Consider the following 24566-nt stretch of genomic DNA (forward strand, 5'->3'; position numbering starts at 1 on the left):
GAGGCCTTCAATCATTCATTTGTGTCTCATAGTCAGCATAAATGTTTTCTCCAGTCAGAAGGGAGCTTTTTAGAGTCAAACATTGTCCAGAAGCAGAGTGATGAAGATGCGGCCCTCTGTGTGAGTACTGGACCCATGCATCCAGCTTCCTGTTTCCATGCAGACATTGCTAATCACTCACCGAACATGTCCCTACTTGATGTGGAATGGAGCGTGCAATATTTCCCAGCACAGCCCCTCAGAGTTCTAGAATTAGGTAAACAGATTAGCATTGATAATGGAACCTGTCTGTTATGCAAGCAGTAAGTGCAGTGGTAAGCATACATCTGGGAGCCAGATGTTGAGATTTGAGAGGGAGGGGATGAGACAGAGACAGATAGAATAGTTTAATTCAGTGATTTTTAGTCCATGACTAGCTGCTCACAAGGGATGACAGGGTTGGGGAGTAAGGAGCTAAAGTTCTGGAAACTACCTGACTGTTAGTTAGTTAGTTAATTAATTTTCTGTTGGTCATGGGACTTGAAGTCTGGTCCTGGGCACTGTCCTTGAGCTCTTTTTCTTTTCAGGCTAGCACACTGCCATTCTGAGCCACAGTGCCACTTCTGGTTTTTAGGTGGTTAATTGGAGATAAGAGTTTCATAGACTTTTCTGCCCCTACTGGCTTTGAACCTTGATCCTCAGATCTCAGCTTCTTGAGTAGCTAGGAATGCAGGTATGAGCCACCAGCACCTGTTTTATTATTATTATTATTATTATTATTATTATTATTATTATTATTATTATTATTTATTTTTTTGTACTGGGATTAAATTCAGGGCCTTGTGCTTTCTAGGTAGGTGCTCTATTACTTGAGCCCTGTTCCCAGTCCCTTGGCTTTTAGTTTGGTTTTCAGATAGGTCTTGTATTTTCTCCCAGTTCAGCCTTGAACTGTCATCTTCCTACCTCTGCCTCCCAGGTGGTTGAGATTATAGGCAACTTTCAACAACCTTTCTTTTCTTTTTAAATCGGAGGCACTGAACAATCTATAGTCAAAATACATTTTTGTTTCACTCAAATACTTTTAAGAAGCTGTAGCTTCTTGAGAAAGTTTGAAATTCTCCATGGTGCATGCTCCTTTCTGTGTCCTCCAGAGAAGGTTGAGACATTTTCCTGGAAAGGTGATTTTGGCTCTAGTGAAGATGTCACCATCTGCTTGCCTGCCGGGCAGCTGGCCTGGCTGAAGGAGAGCTGGGGCTAGCTGCTTTGAGATCTGGGAGAGTAGGAGGTCCAGGGCACAGGTTGGGGAGGGGGATTGTTTGTGGCTCCCAAGGCTGTTCTTGGGTAGGGTCTTCCTTCCCCAGGCACCTGCTCAGTTGGGGAAGCCCCTCCAGCATCTCCCTCCGGCTGACTCTCGCTCCTGGCTTTCCTCCCCATCCTCTGTCAAGAGCTCCAGGCTGCCTGCCATTCCTGTTGGCACTGGCAGCAGCCAGAACAGTGCAGGCTTTCCTGGCAGCGGGGTCCATGACTGCTTCATTTCTCCTTCTGCTCTTTCACATTCTTCTGTCTTTTTCTCCATGGCCTGGTACCCAGCAGCCTGTGGCCAAAAAGGGCATTGATTACCTTTTTTTTAAAAAAAAATTTTTTTTGCCAGTCCGGAGGCATGAGGCTTGAACTCAGGGCCTGAGCGCTGTCCTTGGGCTTTCTCAAGGCTAGTGCTCTACCACTTGAGCCACAGCACCGTTTCTGTGTATGTGGTACTGAGGAATCGAACCCAGGTCTTTGTGCATGCCAGGCAAGCACTCTACCACTAGGCCAAACTCCCAGCCCTTACCATCTTACCTCCCCCCTTCTCTTCTCTCAGCCTTCACCCAGTAGGGATAGATTGCCCGCTTTCCCTCCCTCCCTTCAACAGGCAAGTAACAGACATGGGACGTGGGCTCTGACATTGCACAGGGCTCGAGTTTCCCCCTATCCCCATTTCAACCAACAAACCAACAGTAGTGCACACCTGAAATCCCAGCTCCATGTTGAAGCATAGACAGAGGAGGATTATGGTCCAAGGGCCCACTGAGCTGTCTTCTAGAGAGATCTTTCTATCAGCCAGGCCTTGGTGGCTGACATCTATAATTTCTGCTGCTCAGCAGGCAATGATTGGGAAGATGGCAGTCTAAGGCCCTCCTGGGCAGAAAAGAGCCTATTTCGACAGACAAGTGGTGTGTGTGTGTGTGTGTGTGTGTGTGTGTGTGTGTGTGTGTGTGTGCAAGCCTGTACGCACACACGTGTATGGTTTGTGCTTTTTCCATTATCGGCAAGTGCGATCTTGGCAGACATGGGAAGATGACATGCTAGATGATCAGGTAGAGAAAGCACCTTAAAGAGGAGCAGTACACACCAGCCAGCATTGATTGATTACTGATCAGTGCATCTGTAAATATCTCAGACCCAACACTTTGACCTAGGTGCTCTTATGATCTCATGTTACAGGTGACTGAAGTGAATTGATGAATGAACTTGTCACTACCGGTGCTTGAACTCAAGGCCTCACACTCATATTCCTGCCTGCTATCCCCAGCTGCATGGCTGGTGCTCTACCACTTGCCACACCCCTAACTTCTGGCTTTTTGATAGTTTATTGGAGGTAAGAGTCTCAGGGACTTTTCTGCCAGGACTGGCTTTGAACCGCCATCCTTAGATCTTAGACTTCTGAGTAGCTGAGATTACAGGTGTGAGTTATCAGAACTCTTGAGATGAAAAAAGGAATTGCAAGGAGAGTGACTTTTCTAGAACATGAGAATGCTTGGGAAGGGTCCTTCTCTTCCCTTGGCCTTTCCCTCAGGGAGATGTCCTTTGTCCCCTTACTGGCCTGGTTGCAGCCACAGTGGCCTTATAACATCCAAAACAGCAGTGGCACCCTCCTTGGAACCAATTGGTGTAACCTCAGAGGGGTGTGCCTGCAGCGGACTGATTTCTAGTTCTATTCTTCTCCCCTGGAGATGGGGAGGTGTGGATGGAAAACAGCAGCTACAGCAACAAAAATCTGAGGCTGAAGCCTAAGGCTGGATTCAAAACCTTTAATTCAGAGTGAAAGACTTTAATCAGGCTATAACTTGGCTCCATTCCTAAATGCTACCATGTTAAAAAAGGAAAAGAAATAACAACAATAATAATTCAGAGAACGCAAATAATAGTCCAACCTAAAGCCAGGAATAGGTCAAAACAGCTGTAGTTTCTCTGGGAATGAAACATTCCACTCTTTAAATTATTGCAAGGAAATGTATCTTGTTTTCCCCAACTGAGCCTGGAAGTGAATTTTTAAAAAAAATCTATTACTGCTAGTTACTGATTCAGCAAGAGTTGCTTTATTGTTATTGTTGTTGTTTGCTTTTCTTTCCCTTTTCCTTTGCAAGCCACTGTCCACCTCCATCTTTTTCTGCCCTTTTTCTCCTGGGTGTACCAGAGGAACCTTCTAAGTAAAAAACAAAACTTCACTTTGTGTGTGTATGGCCAAGATTCAAATTTGCTATGATTCATTGGAAGGGGGGAGGGGCTGGCAGAATTGGAGGGAGAAAGGACCCATGGAGCCTCTCAGATGTAAATAATTCAGGGTTTGGAAGTGCTCATCTTTGGACGTATTGGAGCCATTGGGAGTGTGGACGGCTGGGAAGCAAAACTGCTGAGGCAAGCAGGAGAGAAGCAGAGTCACTGGCCTGGATTGGGTCAGCCAACAGAGCAGCTGCATGTGTTGGAGAAGCCAGCCCATGTGGGGCATGGCGGGGGGCCCAGATCTGGGGATCCCCGGACTCTCAGAACACATGAGGCTCAGTGTCAGGGGAGCCTCTTGTTACACAAAAAAAAATCTCAGGGAGGTGTAACACTCACAGCCTAAGAAAAGGGAACAGTGAAATCCTAAACAGTATTTAACAGGAATAAGTTAGTATGAGTGTATTCCTATTAATATACTATGAATGATATATTAATAACATTAATGACATAGTATAGCAATATATTCATGAGCTAAGGTTAATAGAGCTGATTCTAATTAGTATTAATAGAACTCTTACCACATACGAGGTTACTTTTCAAGTCAGGTAAGTATTCTCTCTCCTTTTTTGCTGGAATTTGAACTCAGGGCCTCATGTCTACTCAGCAAGCACTCTTCTGCTTAAGCAATGCCCCCAGCCCTCTTTTGGGGTTGATTACTTTTCAGATAGGGTTTTAATTTGAATCCTCCTACACAGCTGGGATTACATGTATGCGCTACCATACCTGATTTTTTTTCTTTGAGCCAGGTTCTCGGTCTATATCCCAGTCTGACCTTGAATTTGTGATCCTCCTGCTTCCTCTTTGTGAGTACTGGGATTCCATGAATTTGTGCCACTAAATCGCTGACATTGATTTCCTTTCCTTTCCTTTCCCCTCCCTCCCTCCTTCCCTCTTTCTTTTTTTATTTTTTCTTTCTTTCTCCTCTTCCTTCCCCTCCCCTCCCCTTCCCTCCCCCTCCCCTCTCCTCTCTCTCCCCCTCTCCTTCCCTCCCCTCCCTTCCCCTTCCCTTCCCTTCCTTCTTCTGCTAAACCAACCTTGAATTCCCCAGGACAAATCTGATTCAATCATGCTCTTTCATCCTTCTTCTAAATTACCAGATTCCACTGGCAAATATTTTTGAGCATGTTTACTTCTATGTTCTTTAGGAATATTGATCAGTAATTGCATTCACTGTCCAATAGGATAAGCCTGGATTACATGATGCTCCATGCAACTAAATCTAAATGGATTACATTATGATGTAAAATTGAAATTCCACTGCTTCGGATATTCCAGACACATCTGAAGTCAAATCCATGGATTAGAAGTCAAAACCAATAATATTGGATGGTACCAGCATGTCTATCATATTGGACAGCACAGAGAGCTTTCCCTGCAACCTAAGCTTTTGTATGTCTTTGAGCAGAGTTCAAACTTTGACGTTTATCTGTTGTCTTTTATCCTTAGTGTGGTGGTGGAGCTCTTTCCAGCCTTGGAAAAGAAACTCTGTGATGGATCATCTGACATCTGTTTTTTTTTCCCTACCCCTAAAAGTGTTCTTTAAATTCCCAGCCTAGGAGGGGGTCAGCTCAGTATTATGTAAAAGCAAGGTTTAGTTTCATTTAAAAAAGGGAAAGGTGTTTTAGTTTGGCCAGTTCTAGGCAGAACCCAGAAGTGCTCTTATAGGATGCATATTTCACAAACCAAGATTTATTCCAGAACAAAGCTCTAGCATAGCAAAGGTTTTGTCTGGCCAAGTGGGATCCATCCTTACTTTGCATGAGCAAACCTGCAGGTACAATATTTTACAAGGCACATCTCCTTTCAATAATTAAATACCTATGCCAGCATGTTGTAATTTCTAAGGACATAAAGATCACAGAGAAATAGAGCGCTTTATAGTCAAGCAAAGCTCAGGGAGGGTTGTAGATGGGGGGTGGTTTAGGGAGGGTTGTTAAAGAGGAGTATTCTGCTTAATGAGAATGAAAAGGAAATTGTAACTTGGTTCCAAATTGTTCACTGGGGTCAGGAGACATGGAGTAAGAAGGGCAGTGCTGAGATCTCAAGCCCAGCTGGGACTCCAGGATGGGCTCACATCATTGATTTTTTTTTAACTCTGTGAAGGAAGGCTTTCTCTTGGACATCTTGTGTCAAATTGGAAAAGAGATTTTTGTAACGGACCCCTCCACCCACCATCAGAGGCTCTGTACGAATCATATCCCTGAGATGCTGCTGGGTTTAGACAAGCTAGGATTTCTAATGGTGGTTTTCCCTTTCAGTGACCTTGGGCAAACCAGTAACCTCTCTGACCCTCTCTTTCTTTTCAGGGAAACAGAACAACAAACCCCATTCTCTTAGTGTGAGATCTGTGGGCCAGCCCCACTACTACTCTCAAGAGCTCTTGCTATAACCGTGGCTGTGTGGGCCACTCTTTTGGGAGGAGTGTCATAGTCCCCCCAGCTGGGTGGTTGGGGGTGAGGGGTGCTTGAGGGGACTAATAGAGAGAGGGGAACATTTTCATCCTTCTCAGCCCCCATTCTTTTCTAAGTTAGGATGAAGTTTAGATCAAGGGCCAGGACCTTGACTCCCACTGCCCCCATAATTGTGAGCGGTTAAAAGAGGTTCAGGCGAAAAATACAGGCAATGGTCACAAAGGAGTTGGAGACTCATTGCCACCAGGAAGTCAAACACCATTGCGGAGTGAGGTGCTCTCGGAAGGCAATCGGAGGAGGATGTGTTTGGACAAGCAGGGATTAAAAAGAAGGGTATCTTAGGAAAAATGGTAAACACCATTGAGCATTATGAAGGGTTGGCAGTGCAAAGTGTCTGTCGGACTGTGGGAGAGTAAGCAGGATGTCCTCATAATAGTCCCATATGTGCCTGTGGTCCAACTTGATTTAAAATTTTATGTCTACAGGAGAAATGCCAGAGTAAAGAAATCGCGGGGGAGGGGTGTTTCCAGACATCAGGGATACCCGTGTGGCTCCACAAACAGCGCACGCACCTTTTTACCCAGACAGTTCTATTAATATTGGATTTCTGCTATGATTATAAAACATCATCCGACACAAGCTGTGCGGTAACATTTCTCCCCCAGCAACCAGGGAGCCCGGAGAAGCTGGATTGTCATTTGCAGGAGACAAATGACAATAATCCCTAGAGATGGGATGTGCAGAAAAAGATATAATCCTATTAAGAGATTGCCATTGTGCACGTTGCCTCTTGTGGTCCCAAGTGCAGATGCAGGAAGGAGACAAGGGGGCCTGTAACAGCTATAGGAAGGAGCTCTCCCTGCAGTTGGCAGTGACAGCGCCCTGCCATTTCTGAACAAGGGTCCTTGGGGTATCGGATCACAGTAAATGACTGAGGGGAAATGTACTCAAGAAAGGTGATAGACCTGAACAACTGGAGTTTCACTTCTGAAGGACCTGGAGGAAGCCTGGCCATGACTCAATTTTTTTCATATATTTTTATTGTAATTAATAGAAGGGTTACATTATATTCATCAGATAGAAGGTACATTACTTCATAAATGTTGATACCCTTTCTCATGTCATGGTTCCCATTTCCCTCCCCCTCTCCCCATACATCTTGATTTTCCCCCTTCCCTCTCCTATTTCAATTAAGCGTATATAAAATATATCAGATAACAAGGTGAAATATTGTAACAATATGAGATAAAGGGACAGCAAAAGGACAACAATCACTCATTATATGGCTTCTGTTTCTATATCCTAGAGATCCTTTCATTTAGCATCATACTGTATGGCCTTATGTATCTAGGTTTTGCTCTATTGTGAACCTCTCCTAGGAGAGCCCAAGGTTTCTACTGATTATTGTAAATGAGGGAAACCATTGAGCCTATGTTCCTTTGAGTCTGGCTTCCTTCACTTAATATGATTTTTTTCTAAGTCTTTCCATTTCCTTACAAATGGGTGATGTCATTCTTTCTGAGAGCACCATAGAATTCCATTGTGTATAAATACCACATCTTGTTGATCCACTCATCAACTGAGGGACATCTGGGTTGGTTCCATATCTTTGCTATGGTGAATAGTGCTGCAATGAACATTGTTGTGCTAGTGGATTTAGTAGGTCCTTGTTTCTGGACGATTGGTAAATGCCAAGTAGTGGAATTGCTGGGTCATAGGGGAGCTCTATATTTAGTCTTTTGAGGAACTGCCATACTGCTTTCCATAGAGGTTGAACAAGTTTGCACTCCCACCAACAGTGTAGTAGTGATCCCTCCTGTCCACCTCCCCTCCAGCATCTGTTATTATTAGATTTCTTGTTCCTAGCCATTCTAAATGGAGTGAGGTGGAATCTTAAAGTTGTTTTGATTTGCATTTCTTTTATGACCAGAGATGCCATGACTCAAGTTTTACACTCTTAGAGCAAACCCTGTAACTTCATTGGGGTGAGGACCAGGTAGTTGGAGTTCTAAGTATGTGTGAGATCCATCAATTGGTAAAGGATAAACTATTATTATTATTATTATTATTATTATTATTATTATTATTTTATTATTATTTGTGCCAGTACTGGGCCTTGAACTCAGGGCCTGGGCACTGTTCCTGAGCTGCTTTTTTTTTTTAAATTGTTGAAGGCTAGCATTCTACCACTTGAGTCACAGCTCCACTTCCAGGTTTTTGTTGGTTAATTGGAGATAAGAGCTTCATGGACTTTCCAGACCATGATCCTCATATCTCAGGCTGGCTTTGAACCATGATCCTCATATCTCAGCTTCCTGAGTAGCTAGGATTACAGGGGTAAGCCTCCAGCATGGGGCTTAAGGTCTCTATTTGAGTGATGAAAATGAAACCCTTTAATTCATGCTATGTTTTAATGGGAAATGGAAGGGAGTGAATATTCAATTTATGACCCCAGGAAATGAGCACACGTGCACATGCAGATTTTAGTATTTAACAGTGAAGATTAAGACATTCACTGGCCCCCAAGCAATCACTTTGGATTATTTCATGCTCCATGCTTGCTACTCAGTAAGATACCAGCATGGTGTAGAAGAAGAGACATGAGTTTTAATAGTAGAGACATGTGGTGGGTTCAAGCCTAAGCACAACCATTTTCCAACTCTGGGACCTTGGGTAACTTCCTTAAACTCTTGCAACTTTGCTATTCTCATTTGTGCACTAGAGATACTATTCTCTGAAAAGTAGTAAAATATTAAATATTCAAGTAAATTATGATCAAAAAGAGTTACTTGTTTTTTGTCTTGGTGAAGGTTGACACCTCTTAGTTTACCTCTTAGGATCTCTTTCCTTCCCTTTCGGTTAATACTACTTTGATGATGGTGATAGTTGCTGCTGTTGTTATTATTACTATTATTTTAGTCCAGGTGGTTTGGATAGAGATCAATCTGATCCACAGGCAGATAGATATACCAATCCAGTCCATTTCTCTGCATCTATGGGATTGGTCCAGGGAGGTCATGTGATCAAAGATGGCCAATATGACCCCACTGTCTTTCTGGTTTCTAGAAGGAAAAGCTCTATGGCTCTTCTGGGTGCTGAAACTATATAAGAATATCCCTCGAGGGAGTGGTGCTGTGGCTCAAGTGGTAGAGCACTATCCTTGAGCACAAAGAGGCTCAGGGACAGAGCCCAGGCCCTGAGTTCAAGCCCCAGAACCAGCAAAATTGAACTCAAAATTGAGTTTGGGGCTTGAACTCAGGACCCTGCAGTTGTTATGCAAACACTCTACTGGAGTGACATCCCCAGTCTTTATTTAGAATTACTATGCTTTCAGATTTGCAATAGAGCAAAACCTTGATACATAAGGCCATATAGTATGAAGCTAATTGAAAGGACCTCCAGGATATTGAAACAAAAGCCATATAACGAATAATTGTTGTCCTTAATGTACTATGTTGTCTCTCATCTCCTTTGCTGTCCCTTGGTTATCTCATATTGTTATAGTATCTCACTTTGTTATCTGATATATTGAATTTATTTGTATTTGGTTATTTGATAGGGAAGGGGGGAAAACCAAGACAGGTGGGGGGTAGGGAAATGGGTACCAAGACATGTGAAAGGGTATCAATGTACGTGAATTAATGCACCTTCTATCTGGCAAATATCATGTAACCCTTTTACTAATTACAATAAAAAATGCAAAAAAAAAGAATTGCTATGCTTTCCCATGGAATCTTTACAACCTCTAACTAGACTTGCAGAGCTATTTCACCAACACGGAGTTGCCTCATGGTTCTGTTCGGGGCTTAGGTCTTTTATTATTTATGTAACAGTTCCCCTACATTATAGTTCTGTTTGACATGCTCAAGTCACTTCCTGTCTCTGACTGGACGCTGAGAGCTGGAGGGCCTCAAGCAGGATTAGATGGGCATGGTTCTGTGGGTGGGTATTATCTTCACTTTACACAGGAGCAGAGATGTTCAGACAACCCTTTGCAAACTGTCAACTGTCATGGAGCCTTGTTGGAGTAGAAATAGATATTGAACTCAGGTCTTTGGGACTACAGAGATCTTCAGGATTTGGCTGTGTATGTGTATGTGTAATTATATATATGTATATATATATATATAATTTTTTTCAAAGGATTCGGCTAAGAACAAAAATCCCTTTTGAGAAGGAGGAAATCTTTTCAATGTGGAGAAGTATCTTAAAAGGTTCTATATCTGGGTCCTTTCAAACTTGAAATTTATATGCAAGGAATAAAACCAGACGAGAATGGATGGTGTTGGGATGAAACGAACAGGTTTGTGTCTTTTCTGAGCTGATTTGTCTCAGTAAATCCCCAGAAAATATCGCTTGTCTCATTTTCCCTTCAAGCCTTTTGTCTGAGTTTCAGCTGAGAAGATTTTTTCCCCCTCTCTCGTTCTTTGTAAATTCTCTTGATTTTGGTTATATAACAGGAGCAAACAATTGCCTTTACTGAACAAAAGTCTCAAATGAATAGCTATCAATGGTAATACTAGTAATTAACAGTTTTTTTCTCTGTCGTGCCTGCCCGAAACTGCTTTTATTGATTTATTTTGACTCTGTTCCATATAGGACAATTTTCCAGCTTGCACAAACATATGCTTATCTTCTTTTGGGCCCAACTATCTTGGACTCTATTTCAAAAAGAGCGTTAACTCTTCAGGACAGAGCTGACAGCAGACCAGAGGAAAGGAATTGGGGTGCCTCAAATGAACTGTACACTGGGAAAGATTATCAATGAGTGTGAAACATAGAGCACCTCTTAGTTTGAAGTTTGACATCCTGGCTTTCCTTTCTGAATGAAATTGGAAATTACACAGAATTGGGGGTGAGCGTGGTGGAGGGTGGCAAGATGGAGGGGTCCATCCAAACAAAAAAAGCCAAGGTCAGAGGGGAGAAACAGTGCAAAGAAAGAACCAGTTGGCTACTGGCAGCTCGCGCTTACTCAGGAGGCTGAACTCAGAGGATTGTGTTATGAGCCCAATCCAGACTAAAAAGCCCGTGAGACTCCATCTTCAAAATATTCAGGAAGAAGTCAGGCTGGAGGCTTAGCTTGAGTTGGAGTGTCAGTCAAACAAGCAAGTGAAGTGAGTCCAAGGCCCTGAGTTTAAACCCTGGTTCTAAATAAAGAAACAAATAACAAAGTAAACAAATAGGCAAGGGCAGGGGAGGAAAAACCAGTCATCAATTCTCCCTTTCTCTCTGCTCTCCTGAGGTCAATCTCAGTTATATGAGTGTCTTTCTTGCAATCCAAGTGAAAAGGTAATTCATGGTACTGAAAAGAGAATTCATTGTGTTATTGAGTTTCTTAAACCCCAGAATTGAACCTTTTATAAAATTAGAGGTGAGAAAATGAAATGACACAGGAATAGCATCCCCCTCAATATATTTGAAACCCCACTGGACATAATCATAGTATGGAATATACAACTTTGTGATCTATTTTTTCAAATCAATAACTTTTCTTCAATGCTTGCACATATATACTCAGTCTTCTTGACTGAGTTGTATTTCATTGGATGGATGCATAGAGCATGCTTAACTAATCACAGTCACCTAGTGTTGGCTATTGGTTCCTTTTTTAGTTTTCTTTTTTTTTGGCCAGTCCTGGGCCTGGGCATTGTCCTTGAGCTTTCTCAAGGCTAATGCTCTACCACTTGAGTCATAGCACCATTTCTGGCCTTTTCTATGTATGTGGAATCAAACCCAGGGCTTCATGCATGCTAGGCAAGCACTCTACCACTAGGCAGCTGTCTTCTTGAGGGCTCTTCTGTCCTGCAGGCAGATGCTCAGGGTGAAGGACGAGCTGGCAGCGTCCAGAGTGAACGTCCCTGGAAGTCACCCAGCAGCAGATGGAGCTAGTGGATAAATGCAGCCTTGCAGGTGTGGAGTAATTCTAGGGTGCTGGCTCTATGGTGCTGAGTGGAACCCAACCTAGAGCAGAACCATTCCTTCCATGGCCTGCCTTCTGCAGTGGAATTTTACTACATGCTCTTGGAAGCTGGGCTAGCACTTAGACTCAGCAGCTGGAGGGTTCGCTGAGGCCATACACAGCCAACACTCCCACCCCCTCATGACCACAGAGCTAGTGTCAGGAGACAGACGTCCACAGATGGCCGTGCATAAATCTTGCCCACAATGTATTCCTGTGGATGGCAGGATCAGACGGTGGGCACTCGACAGCCAGCTGGCAGTAGTATTGGTACCCTGGAAGTGTCAGCAGGCTTAATTACCAGCCCTTGTGCCAATTCCAGGACAAACCACCAGCCGTCTCCTCACCCCTGCCACCGCTGCCGCTCCACAAATCCCTGAGGCGACATCAATAATTCATCTGAGAACCAAAAAGTGCCAGGCCTCTGACACTGTTGTCTTCCAGCCTGGTCCTACCTTCTGGGCCTCGCCTGGTGTCCCTGTCTTGTCAAACGTCAGGTGTGGTGTGAGGTGAAGAACGATCTGCGGGGTGGACACGTGTTGTCATTTTCTGAGGAAACAAGTATTAGAGACAGGGATTAAATGCTCCTAATTAGAGGTCTTTCTTGCCAAGCTTCTTCAGGAGAAAAAAAGAATTTTCTCCTCAGTTGATGTGCTATCCTTATGGAGACCTTGGGGGAGGGGCAGAGGGTGGGTATGTGGAATTCATATCTGGGAGCAGGTGGCCATATCAGAAATAATGGCTCGAGGTACTGGGAAAATGTAATCAATATTTACCTGCTGAGAAGTCCCAAGAGGAGAAGGAAATGGACTCCTTCCCTACGGCACAGATTTCATTCTGGTGTCCTGCTTTCTTTGTGTATTTGGCAGCAGGGGAAAAGTGCATGATTTTTTTTCTGGTGGTGGTGGGGAGAGTGTTGGGATTGGTGGAATTAATCCATCATCGGCCTGCACACAATAATCCATTATTCAAGCATGACAAACTTAAAATACTCAGTCTGGTCTCCTGGTATCTGCCTGGTTTCTTATTTGTGTCCAAATGAATGCAACCCATGACATACTTTTTAAAAATATTATGATTCTCTCTCTCTTTCTCTCTCTCTCTCTCTTCCTCCCTCCCTTCATCCTCCCTGCTATCTTTTGTCTAGAACAATCATTATCAACATTAGGCTTCATTATCTGTGTCGTCAGCTCTGGAGAACAAGAAACTTATGTGGGTTGGTAATGTTTCTCTAGACTTCATTTTAAAAACAACAACAACACACACACACACACAAAAAAAACCAACAAAACTAGACTTGTGACAAAACAAAAGTTCTCTAAAACTCCAATGTAATATAATTTAATTCATTCTTTCCCTGCAGAAGTGTAGCAGCCGGAGTTTCTGTGGCACAAGAGACGACAGAAAAGGTGGCTGATGGCATTAGGCAGAAAAGAAATCTAAAGGTGAGGAACAGAGGAAGCAAGGCCATGCTTGGGGAATCAAGTAGCCGGAGATGTCGCTGCTGGTCCAGTGTCTTAGAATCCACTATATTGCTGAAGGCAATCTCTCATCATACTCTCCAGTTGGATTCCAGGTCCTGAAGAATTGCTGCTATTTCCGCACAGGTGTTGAGGCCAGCCAGACACCCAGCCCCTGTCCCCCACCCTCCACCATGTGATTGCATTTGGCAGGGGTCTGAGGACATTAGTATTCTCATAAGGACCCTAGGGTTGCCTTCTACCATCCAAGCAGGTCCCTGTCCCCTGTGGGAGTCTGCTCAGAACTCATTCAGATCACTGCTTTCTCCAGGGTCCCCAGGAAGAGGAGGGCTACAATGTCTATGAGGTGGATTGCTGGTTGATGGTTCCCCTCGATGCCTGCTCTTCACACACTGAGAAATGGACAACCCAAGGTGATTGCGTGTCAGGACGCAGTGTCAACGGAACCACCGTGGTCTGGCCTGTGGTTCGGGGCATGGTCTCTGCAGTCGAGTCAGCATCAGCTGAGATGCTGTCTAGACCCTGGCACACCTGGCAGCTGGGTGCGAATGGAGGAAAAGAGCAGAGATGTCAGGTAAGGTGCAAGATACCCGGTTAGATCTGAACTGTAGATAGACTGTGAATCATTTTGCCAAAAGAAGTCTGTTTCATGCAATATTTAGATCCTACTTGCCCTCAAAGAAAAAAAAAAAGAATCGTTGGTTGTCTGAAATTTAAACATCCTTAGGCACCCGGCATTTATGTGTATCCCAGAAGTTTCAGGGCTTGCTTTGTCTCTGCCCGCTCTTGTCTTTATAGGAGGCTTCTTCTTCATCATCTCGCTCAGATGGGAAATCAGAAGTCATAAAAGGCTTGAGGGGGAAAAGAAAAGGACAAGAATTTTAATGTCCCTACAGCATGAACTCTATTTAGGTTCAGTGATGTGGAACAAGAGTCTTTTCCTATTTTCCTCTCTTTACTGGTGTCCTGTACCAAGACTCAAGATGGACCCAGAAACCATCACTTCCATTCCAAGGATGTTTGTGGGACATTTCTTTCTGATGTAGAAAGAAGGTAGTCTAACGGGCCCGTTGGACAGGTATGCATTCTGTAATTCAGCAGGTAGCTTATGGTTCAAAACCATCCTGGGCAGGAAGTACCTGAGACTTTTTTTTTTGCCAGTCATGGGGCTTGAACTCAGGGCCTGAGCACTGTCCTTAGTCTTTTTCTCTTTTTTTTTGCCAGTCCTGGGCTTGAGCTCAGGGCCTGAGCACTGTCCTTGGACTTTCTCAAGGCTAGAGCTCTACCACTTGAGCCTCAGCACCACTTCGGCTTTTTTCTATATGTGGTACCGAGGAACTGAACCCGGGTCTTCATGCATGCTAGGCAAGCACTTTAACCACTAGGCCAAACTCCTGGCCCATCCTTAGTCTTTTTCTCAAGGCTAGTGCTCTACCACTTGAGTTACAGCACCACTTCCAGCTTTTTTCTATGTATGTATTACTGAGGAATCGAACCTGGGTCTTCATGCATGCTAGGCAAGCACTCTACCGGTAGGCCAAACTCCCGGCCCCGTACCTGACACTCTTATTTCCAATTAACTACTGAAAAAAAAAGCCAAAAGTAGATCTGTGGCTCAAGTGGTAGAGCATTAGCCTTGAGCAAAAAAAAAAAAAAAGGAAAAAGCTTAGGGACAGTGCCCAAGCCTGAGTTCAAGTCTCAACACACAACACAACACACACAGGAGAATATTAGATAATTCCTTAAGGTTACTCTCCAAGCAAAAACTAGCTCCTATGTAGCCAACCAAGGGGTCCTTAAAAGAGTATAGTAGGAAGTAGAGAGAGATTTACTACAGAGGGGAGAGACGACACAGGATAACTTCAGTAGAGAGAGAATGAAATAGAAAAATGGAGGGGGAACAGGACGGGGGCGAGAGAGAGGAAGAAGAGAGAGGGAGGGAGAGAAGCTTCAAGTAACGGAAGGGTGCAAGGATGGAATTCGTGACCATGTGAAGGTCACAGGCCCCACATGCTCTTTGAAAGGAAAAACAATGGCTTTATTGAAGGTTGGAGACAAGAGCATACCAAAAGACCTGTCTGTCCATTGGCCAGGAGTGATGGCTTTTTCATCTGATTGGCCAGGGCAGGGGAACTAGAGGTGTGGGTTGTTTACAAGCAGAGTCTTGGTAGAATCAACCCCACCTGGTCCCAGTCCAGGTGCAAGGGTTAAAGAGTTCTGATCCACTGCGAAGCCCGCTGATGGTGGCATGCTTCTTCTCTTCTACCTGGGCTGTGCTTGCTCCTCAGCTTCTTCTTGACAGGGTATTTTAGATTAGACTCGAAGGTTCTACAGGTGCACCCCAAGAAAGAGCTCTCCTACAGATCTCCATGAACAGGGAAGTTGCTGTTTGATGGCTGGGTTTCAAAGCCTTTCGCCCTCATGTTGATTTTTTTTTTCACAGCTGCAAGGCAGTCTGTAAGCCCTGCCCTTTTACATGACAACGCCCTTGCATTTCTAGATGGAAGAAGAGTGGCTGAAGGGTTGGGGGTACCTCACGTCTCTGGCCTTTCCCTTCGTCATGCAGCCTCAAAGTGAACTCCATCAGCCAGCCATCAAGGGGATGATGTCTCTGCAGCAGCAGACTCTTCTCCAGTCACGCGGCTGTCTGGACACGGGGTCCACAAGCTGCAGACCAGGTAAGCTGGGCCTAAACCACAGGAACTATGAGGTGACTCACCAGTGTCTGGTATGTTGGAAATGTGCTTTGGCAACTGAAAAGCAATGCCATCCCCTGCCTGTAAAGAGCATCCTGGGAAGTAGTTTTGGGGTAACCTTCAGTCTTTTGCTACCCATTCCTCTGCTGTTTTCTGTACAAGGCTGACCTCAGGGACTTGAAGGCCACAAAGATAGATTTTTTAAAAATATGGAATGATTATCAGGGTTTTCTTCTTGTTTTCATTTTTTTTGGTGTTGAGAGCTCAACTCAAGACCTAGGCAAATGTTTTAAATTTAGATCAAGAATTTGAGAAATTGAGAACAGAGTGTGGTACAGAAAATAATGTTTGCTTGCTGTCCTTTTGTGTCTTTTGAGACAGTGAATTTGAGATTCTCTGCCTCAGCCTCTCAAGTTCTGGGCTTACAGGTGTGCAAGATCATGCCCAACTCATAGAAAACACTTGGATTGAGGCAAAAGGCACAACCTGGAGTCACTCGGCGTCAGATAGAAATTACTTTTTAGTAGCATTGGCCGTGTCAGAGCTCACACTTAATGTCAGCCATTTACCACCTAATATTTCAGTCAACAGTTGATTTGCCTACACTAAAAAAATTGCGTGATTTAAATACATATTTGTAGCCGTTATATTTTTATTGTAACTTTATTATAATCTTTCACTCGTTGTACAAAGGAGTTTCACTTCCACATGTCAGTTTATGAGCACATGCATCTTGATCAGCGTCAGTCCTTTCATCGTTCTCAGTAGAAGAGATAAAAAAAAATTGCAATATAGTTTTGGCTTACGATGAATCCCTTTTGAGACTGTGTTTGGGTATCTATTTCTTCTGGAACTAGACCTACCTCCCAACGACAGGGGTGAATACACATCTCAAATAGGGCCAATTCTTTCTCTCCCACCATCCCTCTCATCTTCCTTCTCTTTCTTCTCCCTCTACCTATCTCTCCTTCCTTCTTTGTTGTTGTTGTCGTGGTCCTTGTCCTCCTCCTCCTCTCCCCTCCTCCTCCCCCTCCCTCCTCCTCCCCCTCCCCCTTCCTCCCCCTCCCCTCCCTCCTCCTCCCCCCTCCCCCTCCCTCTTTCCTCCCCCTCCCTCCTTCCTCCCCCTCCCTCTTTCCTCCTCTCCCCCTCCCTCCCCTCCCCCTCCCCCTCCCTCCTTCCTCCTCCTCCCTCCTTCTTCCTCCTTCTTCCTCTTCCCTCCTTCTTCCTCCTCCCTCCTCCTCCCTTTCCTCCTCCCTCCTCCCATTTCTAAGTAGTGGCCTGAAGGGAAACACAGGCATGTAGAGTCTATCTGTGGTCTTGTGCAGACAGACCAAAGCAGAGTGGGGGCCTTCTTGATTGTTGAGCTCCTAGTGTTGCCAGCACCCAAGGTCCTCACATGTGCAGTAGTTGGGACAAGGTTACCTTGCAGAGGTGCCCAGGCCGTCATGGAGAATTGAGAAAGAGATGAGCGGGGTGGGGTTTACAGTCTTTCCGTGTATCCTATCTGCTGTTTGAAATGAAGGCTGTTGGTGGTGTGACCCACTATTTTCTTTCGTTCTTCAGCTTTAAGGAGATGCGGTTGATGTAATAGCTTGTGTACGTTTTCACGTGTGTCATTAGAGGATGTTCCTTGAGTCACCACCAATACCGTGAATAGATCCACAGCATCCCAGCGTGTACTAGAGCCCCTTTGAGGCCTTTCTCTTCATTGCCCTCTAAACCCCAGGCAACCACCGATCTGTTTCCGTCACAAGTAATTTTTATTTTCTAGTATTTTGTGTCCAGGGAACTCTACAATATGTATTCTGTGTTTTGGTCTGGCTTGTTTAATTCAGCATAATAATTTGAAGATATGTTTCTGTTGATCCTCACATCAATAGTCCAGTAGTTCATGATTGATCCATTTGTCTGTTGTTGGGTGGTTTCTCCCCCCCCAACTTTCAATTTCTGACTGAAAATGATGAGTAATAGTGTCTTGTACATTTGGCTATATATCTTTTTGTGGACATAGACTTTCATAGTCTTTCTCTTAAAAGTACAAGGGCATGGGAAAGCTGGTTACATGGCAAATGTATGCTTTTAAAGAAACTACTAAGCCATTTTCTTGTCTGTTGCCTTTCTCTCTGTCTCCTTTTATTTCTCTCTCTTCCTCTATTTTTCTCTTGATTTCTTTCTCCCTCTCTTTGCCTCACTTTGTTTTCTCTTCCCTTCCTCCCTCTCCCTCTCTTCCTTCCCTTCCACCTTTCTCCTCTCTCTTTCTGTCTTTCTTCTGTGCTGGCACAAGGGCTTGAACTCAAGGCCTGGGCACTGTCCCTGAGATTTTTCACTCAAGGCTGGCATTCTACCACTTAAATCACAGCTCCACTTGTGGCTTTTTGAATAGTTAATTGGAGATGAGTCTCATAGACTTTTCCTGCTTGGGCTGGCTTCAAACCAAGATCCTCAGGTCTCAGCCTCTCTGTAGCTCAGATTACATATCTGAGCCCCCAGCCATCTTCCTGCTCTTACACAGCACGATCAATCTTTCCCTTCCTTACTTTTGGTTCAAATCAGTTCTAGTTATGTTTCTTGCAACCCAAGAGTCACGGTAAGTATGGAAGACACTGCTTTGGGGAAATTTATTTGTAGGATTGGGAATCTGCATATTATCAAATAATATTTACTTAGAACAAATAATGCTCAGAAGAAGCCATGTGAAGGCTTGAGCCATACCTAACATGATTTAATCTGATCAGCTCAGGACCAATGATTTTAAACCCTCACACTGGGAGAAATTGCAACCCAAACAGCCCATAAATACTATCATTTATCATCTGATCTCATTCCTTGTTATTCCTGAGAGCAAATGGGATTCACAAACTGAGAGAAGACTAATGGTTGATGTGGTTAATTTGAGCAGTGCTTTTTTTTTTTAAATTCTCTAATGAGTTAATAAGAATTTAATAAGAAGTTTATAATTGTTGCCAAGATGCCTGTGAGGTAGGGAAATGTTCTGCCAGGGGCAGAATATTTGAACCAAGTGATGCAAAGACAAAAGTGGCAGCGTGCCCGAGTTAATGTGGGGCTTTGCCACGTCTAAGGCCACCTCTGGCTGAAGAGCAGGTGAAAGAAGAACAACAGAGGGACTAAGAAGCATGGCTCCAGGCTAGATGGCTTTCTTGAATTCTGATGCGGGCTCCTATCATCTTGTGACCTTGCCCTTGCCCTTGCCCACAGGCTTGCCGCTTCCCTGTGCCTCAGTTTCCTACAAAGCAGAGATACCCAAGCATGTTCCCTGTTGATTAAGTTCTCATTGCTGGGACAAACAACAGAGAAAACAACCTAAGAGAAAAGGCATTTGCTCTGTGCTTAAGGTCATTCTGGTAGGAATGGTGCAGGAAAGATCAAAGCAAGTTATGTCCTGGTGGCCAAAGAGGAGAGGGGAGGGATTGAGAGGATGAGGAAGAGAAGGGAGGGAGAAGGAGAAAGTTTGCTTGAGGTGGCTTCCTTTCCCTTTTTCCTCTTACCCTGATTAGGCCCTGGGAGGATTCTGCTCACTTTCAGAGAGATTTCTACCCCTTCATTGGGTCTTCCCTTCAGTTATTGCTCTCAGGAAAGGACTCAGACACACCCCAAGGTGGCCTTTCCTAACTTCCTAGGTTTCCCCCAAGCCAATCAGGATGCCATTCAAGACTAACCATCACACTGCCTCTGCTGTGCTTCTCTCTCTCCCTCTCTCCCTCTCCCTCTCCCCCTCTCTCCCTCTCTCCCTCTCTCCCTCTCTCCCTCTCTCCCTCTCTCCCTCTCTCGCTCCCTCTCCCTCCCTCTCCCTCCCTCTCCCTCCTTCTCCCTCCCCCCCCCTCCCTCCCCCTTCTCCTCCCTCTCCCCCCCTCCTCTGTGTGTGTGTGTGTCCTGGGCTTGAACTCACGGTTTGGGTGCTGTCCTTGAGCTTTTTTATTCAAGGCTAGCACTTGAGCCACATCTCCTCTTCTGGCTTTTTTTTTCTTATTATGGCTAATTGGAGATAAGAGTCTCACAGACTTTCCTACCTGGGCTGGCTTTGAACCATGATCCTCAGACCCCAGCCTCCTGAGTGGCTGGGATGAGAGCTATCGGTTTCTCTCAGGGTTCTTTAGAAGATAAAATGGGTTGATAGTCAGGGGTGCAGGGGACGCCAACAGCAGTCAACACAGTTAGCAAATGTTCATCCACAGTTTTATCACAACGACTGTTGGTAGGTTCATCATGCATAGCATTCTCCCCAGTTGAGTGCAGGAAATTCACTTTTCCCATTTCTCACTTAGATGTTTCGGACAGTCTGCTTTAAAACAATGGATCATCATTTTCATTACTGATGAGAATCTGGGGGTTCAGTAACATGAACAAGTGGCCAACTGATGGAGCCAGTTTTCCAACCCAGAATGGCGGGTCCCTAACGGGCATGCTTTCTTCTATGTACTGTTTTGAAGCTGTCCTAGACTCCAGGGACTCCAAGGTCAGCTTAGAGCTGTCTTGCGCTTAGATGCAGGAGAGAAAGAGCTCTTCCACAGGAATGAATGCTCAGGATTTCTATCAGTTCTCCTAAGATCCAGATGGGACCTGAGGGCTTTGGGTGAAGAAGGCCTTGTGAGCCTTTTCTGTCTTAGGGCAAAGCCAAGGGAGCCCACCATATCCTGTAGGCCAGGGGGTCATTTCCCAGCATGTAGCTTTTCCTCCTCACTGCAGCTCTGTGAGGCCTGGGATAGGAAATGTTGGCAGGTATCTCTGAAGCCATGGGCCCTCAAGTGTGGTCAACCTCACTACTCAGGTGTCTCGTGACTCAGAGGAAACCGGTATGCCTGTGAGTGCATGCCACCACTCGAGCTCAGGGCCTGGGTGCTGTCCCTGAGCTTTTTTTGCTCAAGGCTAGCATCAATGTCAACTGAGCCACAGCGCTCCTTTTGGTCTTTTAGAGGGGGCAGTAGTTAATTGGTGAATCTCAGGGATATTCCTTTCTGGGCTGGCTTTGAACTGTGATCCTCAGATCTCAGCCTCCTGAGTAGCTAGGAGGACTGGCACGAGCCCATCAGCACCCAATCCGTTATCCCAGTTTTACAGGTCTGGAAAGTAGATTGGTGGGGCTCAAGTTCCTAACCCAGAAGTGATTTTAATGTGTAAATGATGGAAATGGGATTCCAACTCCGGTCTCTACTGATCTGAACACTTAAATTGCTGACATGGCTGAGTGGGAAGGTAGCCAGGTGGTTTGGTTATACAACTGATCCATTCCCAGGGTCTCTGTGTCCTAAGAGGTGCAGTTTTCCACGTTGGGTGGTTAGACAGATGAATTAATTGGGTGATCCATTCCTGTTAGTAGTGGAACAGTCTCTGGGTAGCACATTCCTCAGGTTCTGGGGTGATTTTGCTTCTTCCTTCCTTGTCATGCTCAGCTCAAGGGCTGTAGACTCATTTTATAATTCTCTGTCTTCCTTCCTGGCTAGCCCGGCTCTGGCTGCATCTGCTTTGATATGCGTTCCTGGTTTGATCTCTTATTTATGAGAGGCAGTTTTCACAGACAAAACAGAGAAGCAGGCCTTTCCATCCCAGCAGCAAATGTTTGCCTCACTTCTGGAGCAGGAGGCAGGCAGCCATGGCTTGACTGCTCTGTACCCGCGCCTGAGACCAGGGCCAGAATCTGGACACTGGGTGGGGACATTTAGCTCATCGCCGTATTTTGCACCCACTGCACAAATGGGCCGTGTATTTACACCCAGGCTCGGCTCGGCCTCGGGGAGACCCAATGCTTTCCCTCCCCTGCACCACCTATTAATATATCGAAACACTAACCCACTGTGTGGTGGTGTTGAGAGATCAGACTTTGCTGGAGTCATGACAGGATAATGAAATTACAAGGGTGGGGACCCTCCTGACAGATCAGTGACCTGTAAAAAGAGAAAGGGAGATTAGACTTCCCCTTTCCTCTACCTGTGAAGAAAGAGATAACGAGAAAGCACCAAGGACTCCATACAGAAAGAGCTCTCACCAGAGGGCAGCCAAGCTGGATAACCTGGGTGCCAGACTTTCAGCTCCTCTGAATGTAAGAGAGAGATGTTTGTTACTTTTCACCGTATGGCATTTTGTTCAAGGACAAATGAAGATAGATTGCTCTTTGTCCAGAGAAGCCAATCTAGATTGCTGGATCCACTTTGAGTTTGCTAATGTAGATGGGCAGTTAGCAACTCCAGCAGAATGAAGCCTAAACTGAATGGAGGTGGCTGTGAGCCGTTTGAGTTTAGGTGGTTTGGGAAATATAACTTGAAAGGACAGGCATGTCTGGAGAGTGCTGTCTCCCTTACTGGTTTTGGCATATTTAAGTTAGGGAATCCTCAATTTACTTTGAAATTAGTTCTTTTGAAAAACATATCCTACAAAGTTGATGTAATGGTATATTTTATGTTATATGAACTTCAATTTTAAAATGTAGTAATCAACCAAATTAATCTATTAGGGTCTAGATTTATGTATTAATATGTTAATCAATTAATGTATTTACTAATCTACAGATATAAATCTATAAATCTGTCTACAGAAGTATAATCTATACACAGTACATGCATTTATATATAATATATTTAGTGTATATATTACAGCATATACAATCCAGTAATATACACTATACTATTTATATACTATATATACTATACTACTATATATTATATTTAATAATATAATTATACCATATTCTAAATGTTTTTATAATGTGTTATAATTATATAATATAATACATTTATAAATATAGGGGCTGGGAGTTTGACTCAGTGGTAAAGTACTTGCCTAGAATGCACAAAGACCTGGGCTCTATTCTTCCATATCACATACACAGGAAAGCTGGAAGTGGTAGAAAACTAGCCTTGAGTAAAGCCCAAGGACAGTGCTCAGGCCCTGAGTTTAAGCCCCAAGATTGGGAAAAAAAATAAATATAATCTATAAACATATTTTCTAATAATATAATATACTATAATAAGAGTGTATATTACAAATATATTAAACATGCTAGCTATATATTAGTACATTATATATCAATACATTACATACTAGTATATATTAATCCATACTCTGACCAATAAATGAGTTTATATTGACAAAAATTTACATGAACATGATTCTGTGTCATAGAGCTGTGATAATGGATGAATGGGTATGTGCCAGCCCAAATGGGTCTTTGAAAATAATGTCAAGGATAAACAAATGCTGCAGGGAATAGATGAAACTATACCACAGTTCTATATGTTGTTGCATGTTGTTTATGGGATTTACACATGGCTTTAGTAATCTCTCCAGCAAACACATGAATAAGAAGATTGCTCAGCTGATAAAGAGCAAGCTGTCTATAAAGCCTGAGTGAACTTGGGAGAGGCAACGAGGAAAATTCCAGTGTTACTGAGTGTTATTCTAGATGTTAAATACACCCTAACGGATGTAAATAAACATTAACTTTTAATTGCAGAGGGTGGATATGTAGGTGTTGGGTTTATTATGCTGTATACCTTTCTATATAATTTTTTTTCTCATTTAAAACCACGCTTGGTTATGCACAGAATGCTGTTAGAAAACAGAAAAGAAAATGGCCTCAGTGCTTGTTTGGGGAAGAGGAGTGGGGGTCAGAGGTGGTGGGACATTTATTTGTGCTTTGTGAGATGAGGGCAGCTGCCTAAAAACTATGCCCCTTTCCTGTCTGCTGTTCAAAGGTGGTGTTAGGAGAATGTGCCTGCAGGGGTGTAGCGAGCAGAGAATTAAACTTAATTAAACATGGAGAAGAATCCCTGGGTACAGAATTTGTGCTTAATGATTATTAACTGCTATTGGTACACGGATGTTACACATGATATATATATATATATATACATATTTAAATTATGCCATCTGTTTTGTTTGTATTTTTGGAAGCTTATTTAAAAGAAACATTAGTATATGTCTTCTAACTTCTGGTAGTGTTTGACTTTTTTTTCCCCTTCCTAAGGTAGAAAAAAAGCTGTATTGGCTTGGTGATGCTTTTCTCAACTTGTTACATGTATTTACAAATAGCTAGGTACAAACATACACAACGCATACACCATCCATTCACCTGTCATGATCTATTCATCCATCTCTGTCTACACTTACATACATGACATGAGTGTGTGCATTGATGCATACAGTACTTACCCAAGGAATGTACGTTTCCACCATTAAGTTGGCTACTCCACACCGTATGAAAGACAGAACCGAGATGCCTGGGTTCCTTGTTCTAGAGCCCAAGGCTCTAGAACGTGCAATTGTAGTGATCTGAGAGAAAGGCTTTAATCTGAGGCAACTGGTGCACTAGCATGGCATAGAAGAAAGGCCTCACACTAGTAGTCAGCAGTTTCAACTAGCCGGCAGGTGTGTGCTTTGTGTAACTCCTACATTGTTTTAAACTCAATTAATGAATAAAAAAATCCTAAATGGTGTTTGATCTTGGGTAAGTTACATCTCCTCTGTCTCTCTCTCTCTGTCTGTC

At 43.9% G+C, this 24566-nt stretch overlaps 1 protein-coding gene and 1 long non-coding RNA gene across 9 annotated transcripts; one reads left to right on the plus strand and one right to left on the minus strand.

The window, feature by feature from the left end:
- The first annotated feature begins 261 nt into the window (after positions 1-261).
- On the plus strand, positions 262-16452 carry LOC150039472 (uncharacterized). 8 transcript variants are annotated; one of them, XR_016534361.1, is made up of 6 exons: positions 262-314; positions 2464-2617; positions 13256-13337; positions 13684-13947; positions 14172-14451; positions 15940-16452. XR_016534361.1 is itself a non-coding variant. In XM_090327796.1 (5 exons), the coding sequence occupies exons 2-5, from the start codon at positions 2556-2558 to the stop codon at positions 16234-16236; spliced, it is 705 nt and encodes a 234-aa protein (XP_090183922.1). In that variant the 5' UTR covers positions 262-314; positions 2464-2555; the 3' UTR covers positions 16237-16452. The 8 variants fall into 8 exon arrangements, 4 of the variants coding, with proteins under 4 accessions (XP_090183922.1, XP_090183925.1, XP_090183923.1 ...); XM_090327796.1 differs by lacking the exon at positions 14172-14451; XM_090327799.1 differs by lacking the exon at positions 15940-16452 and having other exon boundaries at positions 14172-15110.
- LOC150039473 (uncharacterized) lies at positions 13824-24304 on the minus strand. Its single transcript, XR_016534365.1, has 3 exons — positions 24233-24304; positions 21875-21969; positions 13824-14224 (listed from the first exon to the last, which is right to left on the minus strand). It is a non-coding gene; the product is annotated as an uncharacterized LOC150039473 (long non-coding RNA).
- Positions 24305-24566: the final 262 nt, after the last annotated feature.

This window comes from Megascapheus bottae, unplaced genomic scaffold, assembly GCF_031878675.1.
Source record: "Megascapheus bottae isolate mThoBot1 unplaced genomic scaffold, mThoBot2.hap1 HAP1_SCAFFOLD_106, whole genome shotgun sequence".
In the NCBI taxonomy this organism is placed as follows: domain Eukaryota; kingdom Metazoa; phylum Chordata; class Mammalia; order Rodentia; family Geomyidae; genus Megascapheus; species Megascapheus bottae.

What these genes read in the sequence shown, in the direction of transcription:
- LOC150039472 (XM_090327796.1), top strand. Translation starts at nt 2,556, where the DNA reads ATGGCTGGTGCTCTACCACTTGCCACACCCCTAACTTCTGGCTTTTTG. An exon ending in TTTTTGATAGTTTATTGGAG is followed by an intron (nt 2,618 to 13,255) that starts GTAAGAGTCTCA and finishes CTTTCCCTGCAG; the next exon opens with AAGTGTAGCAGCCGGAGTTT. An exon ending in GAAAAGAGCAGAGATGTCAG is followed by an intron (nt 13,948 to 15,939) that starts GTAAGGTGCAAG and finishes TTCGTCATGCAG; the next exon opens with CCTCAAAGTGAACTCCATCA.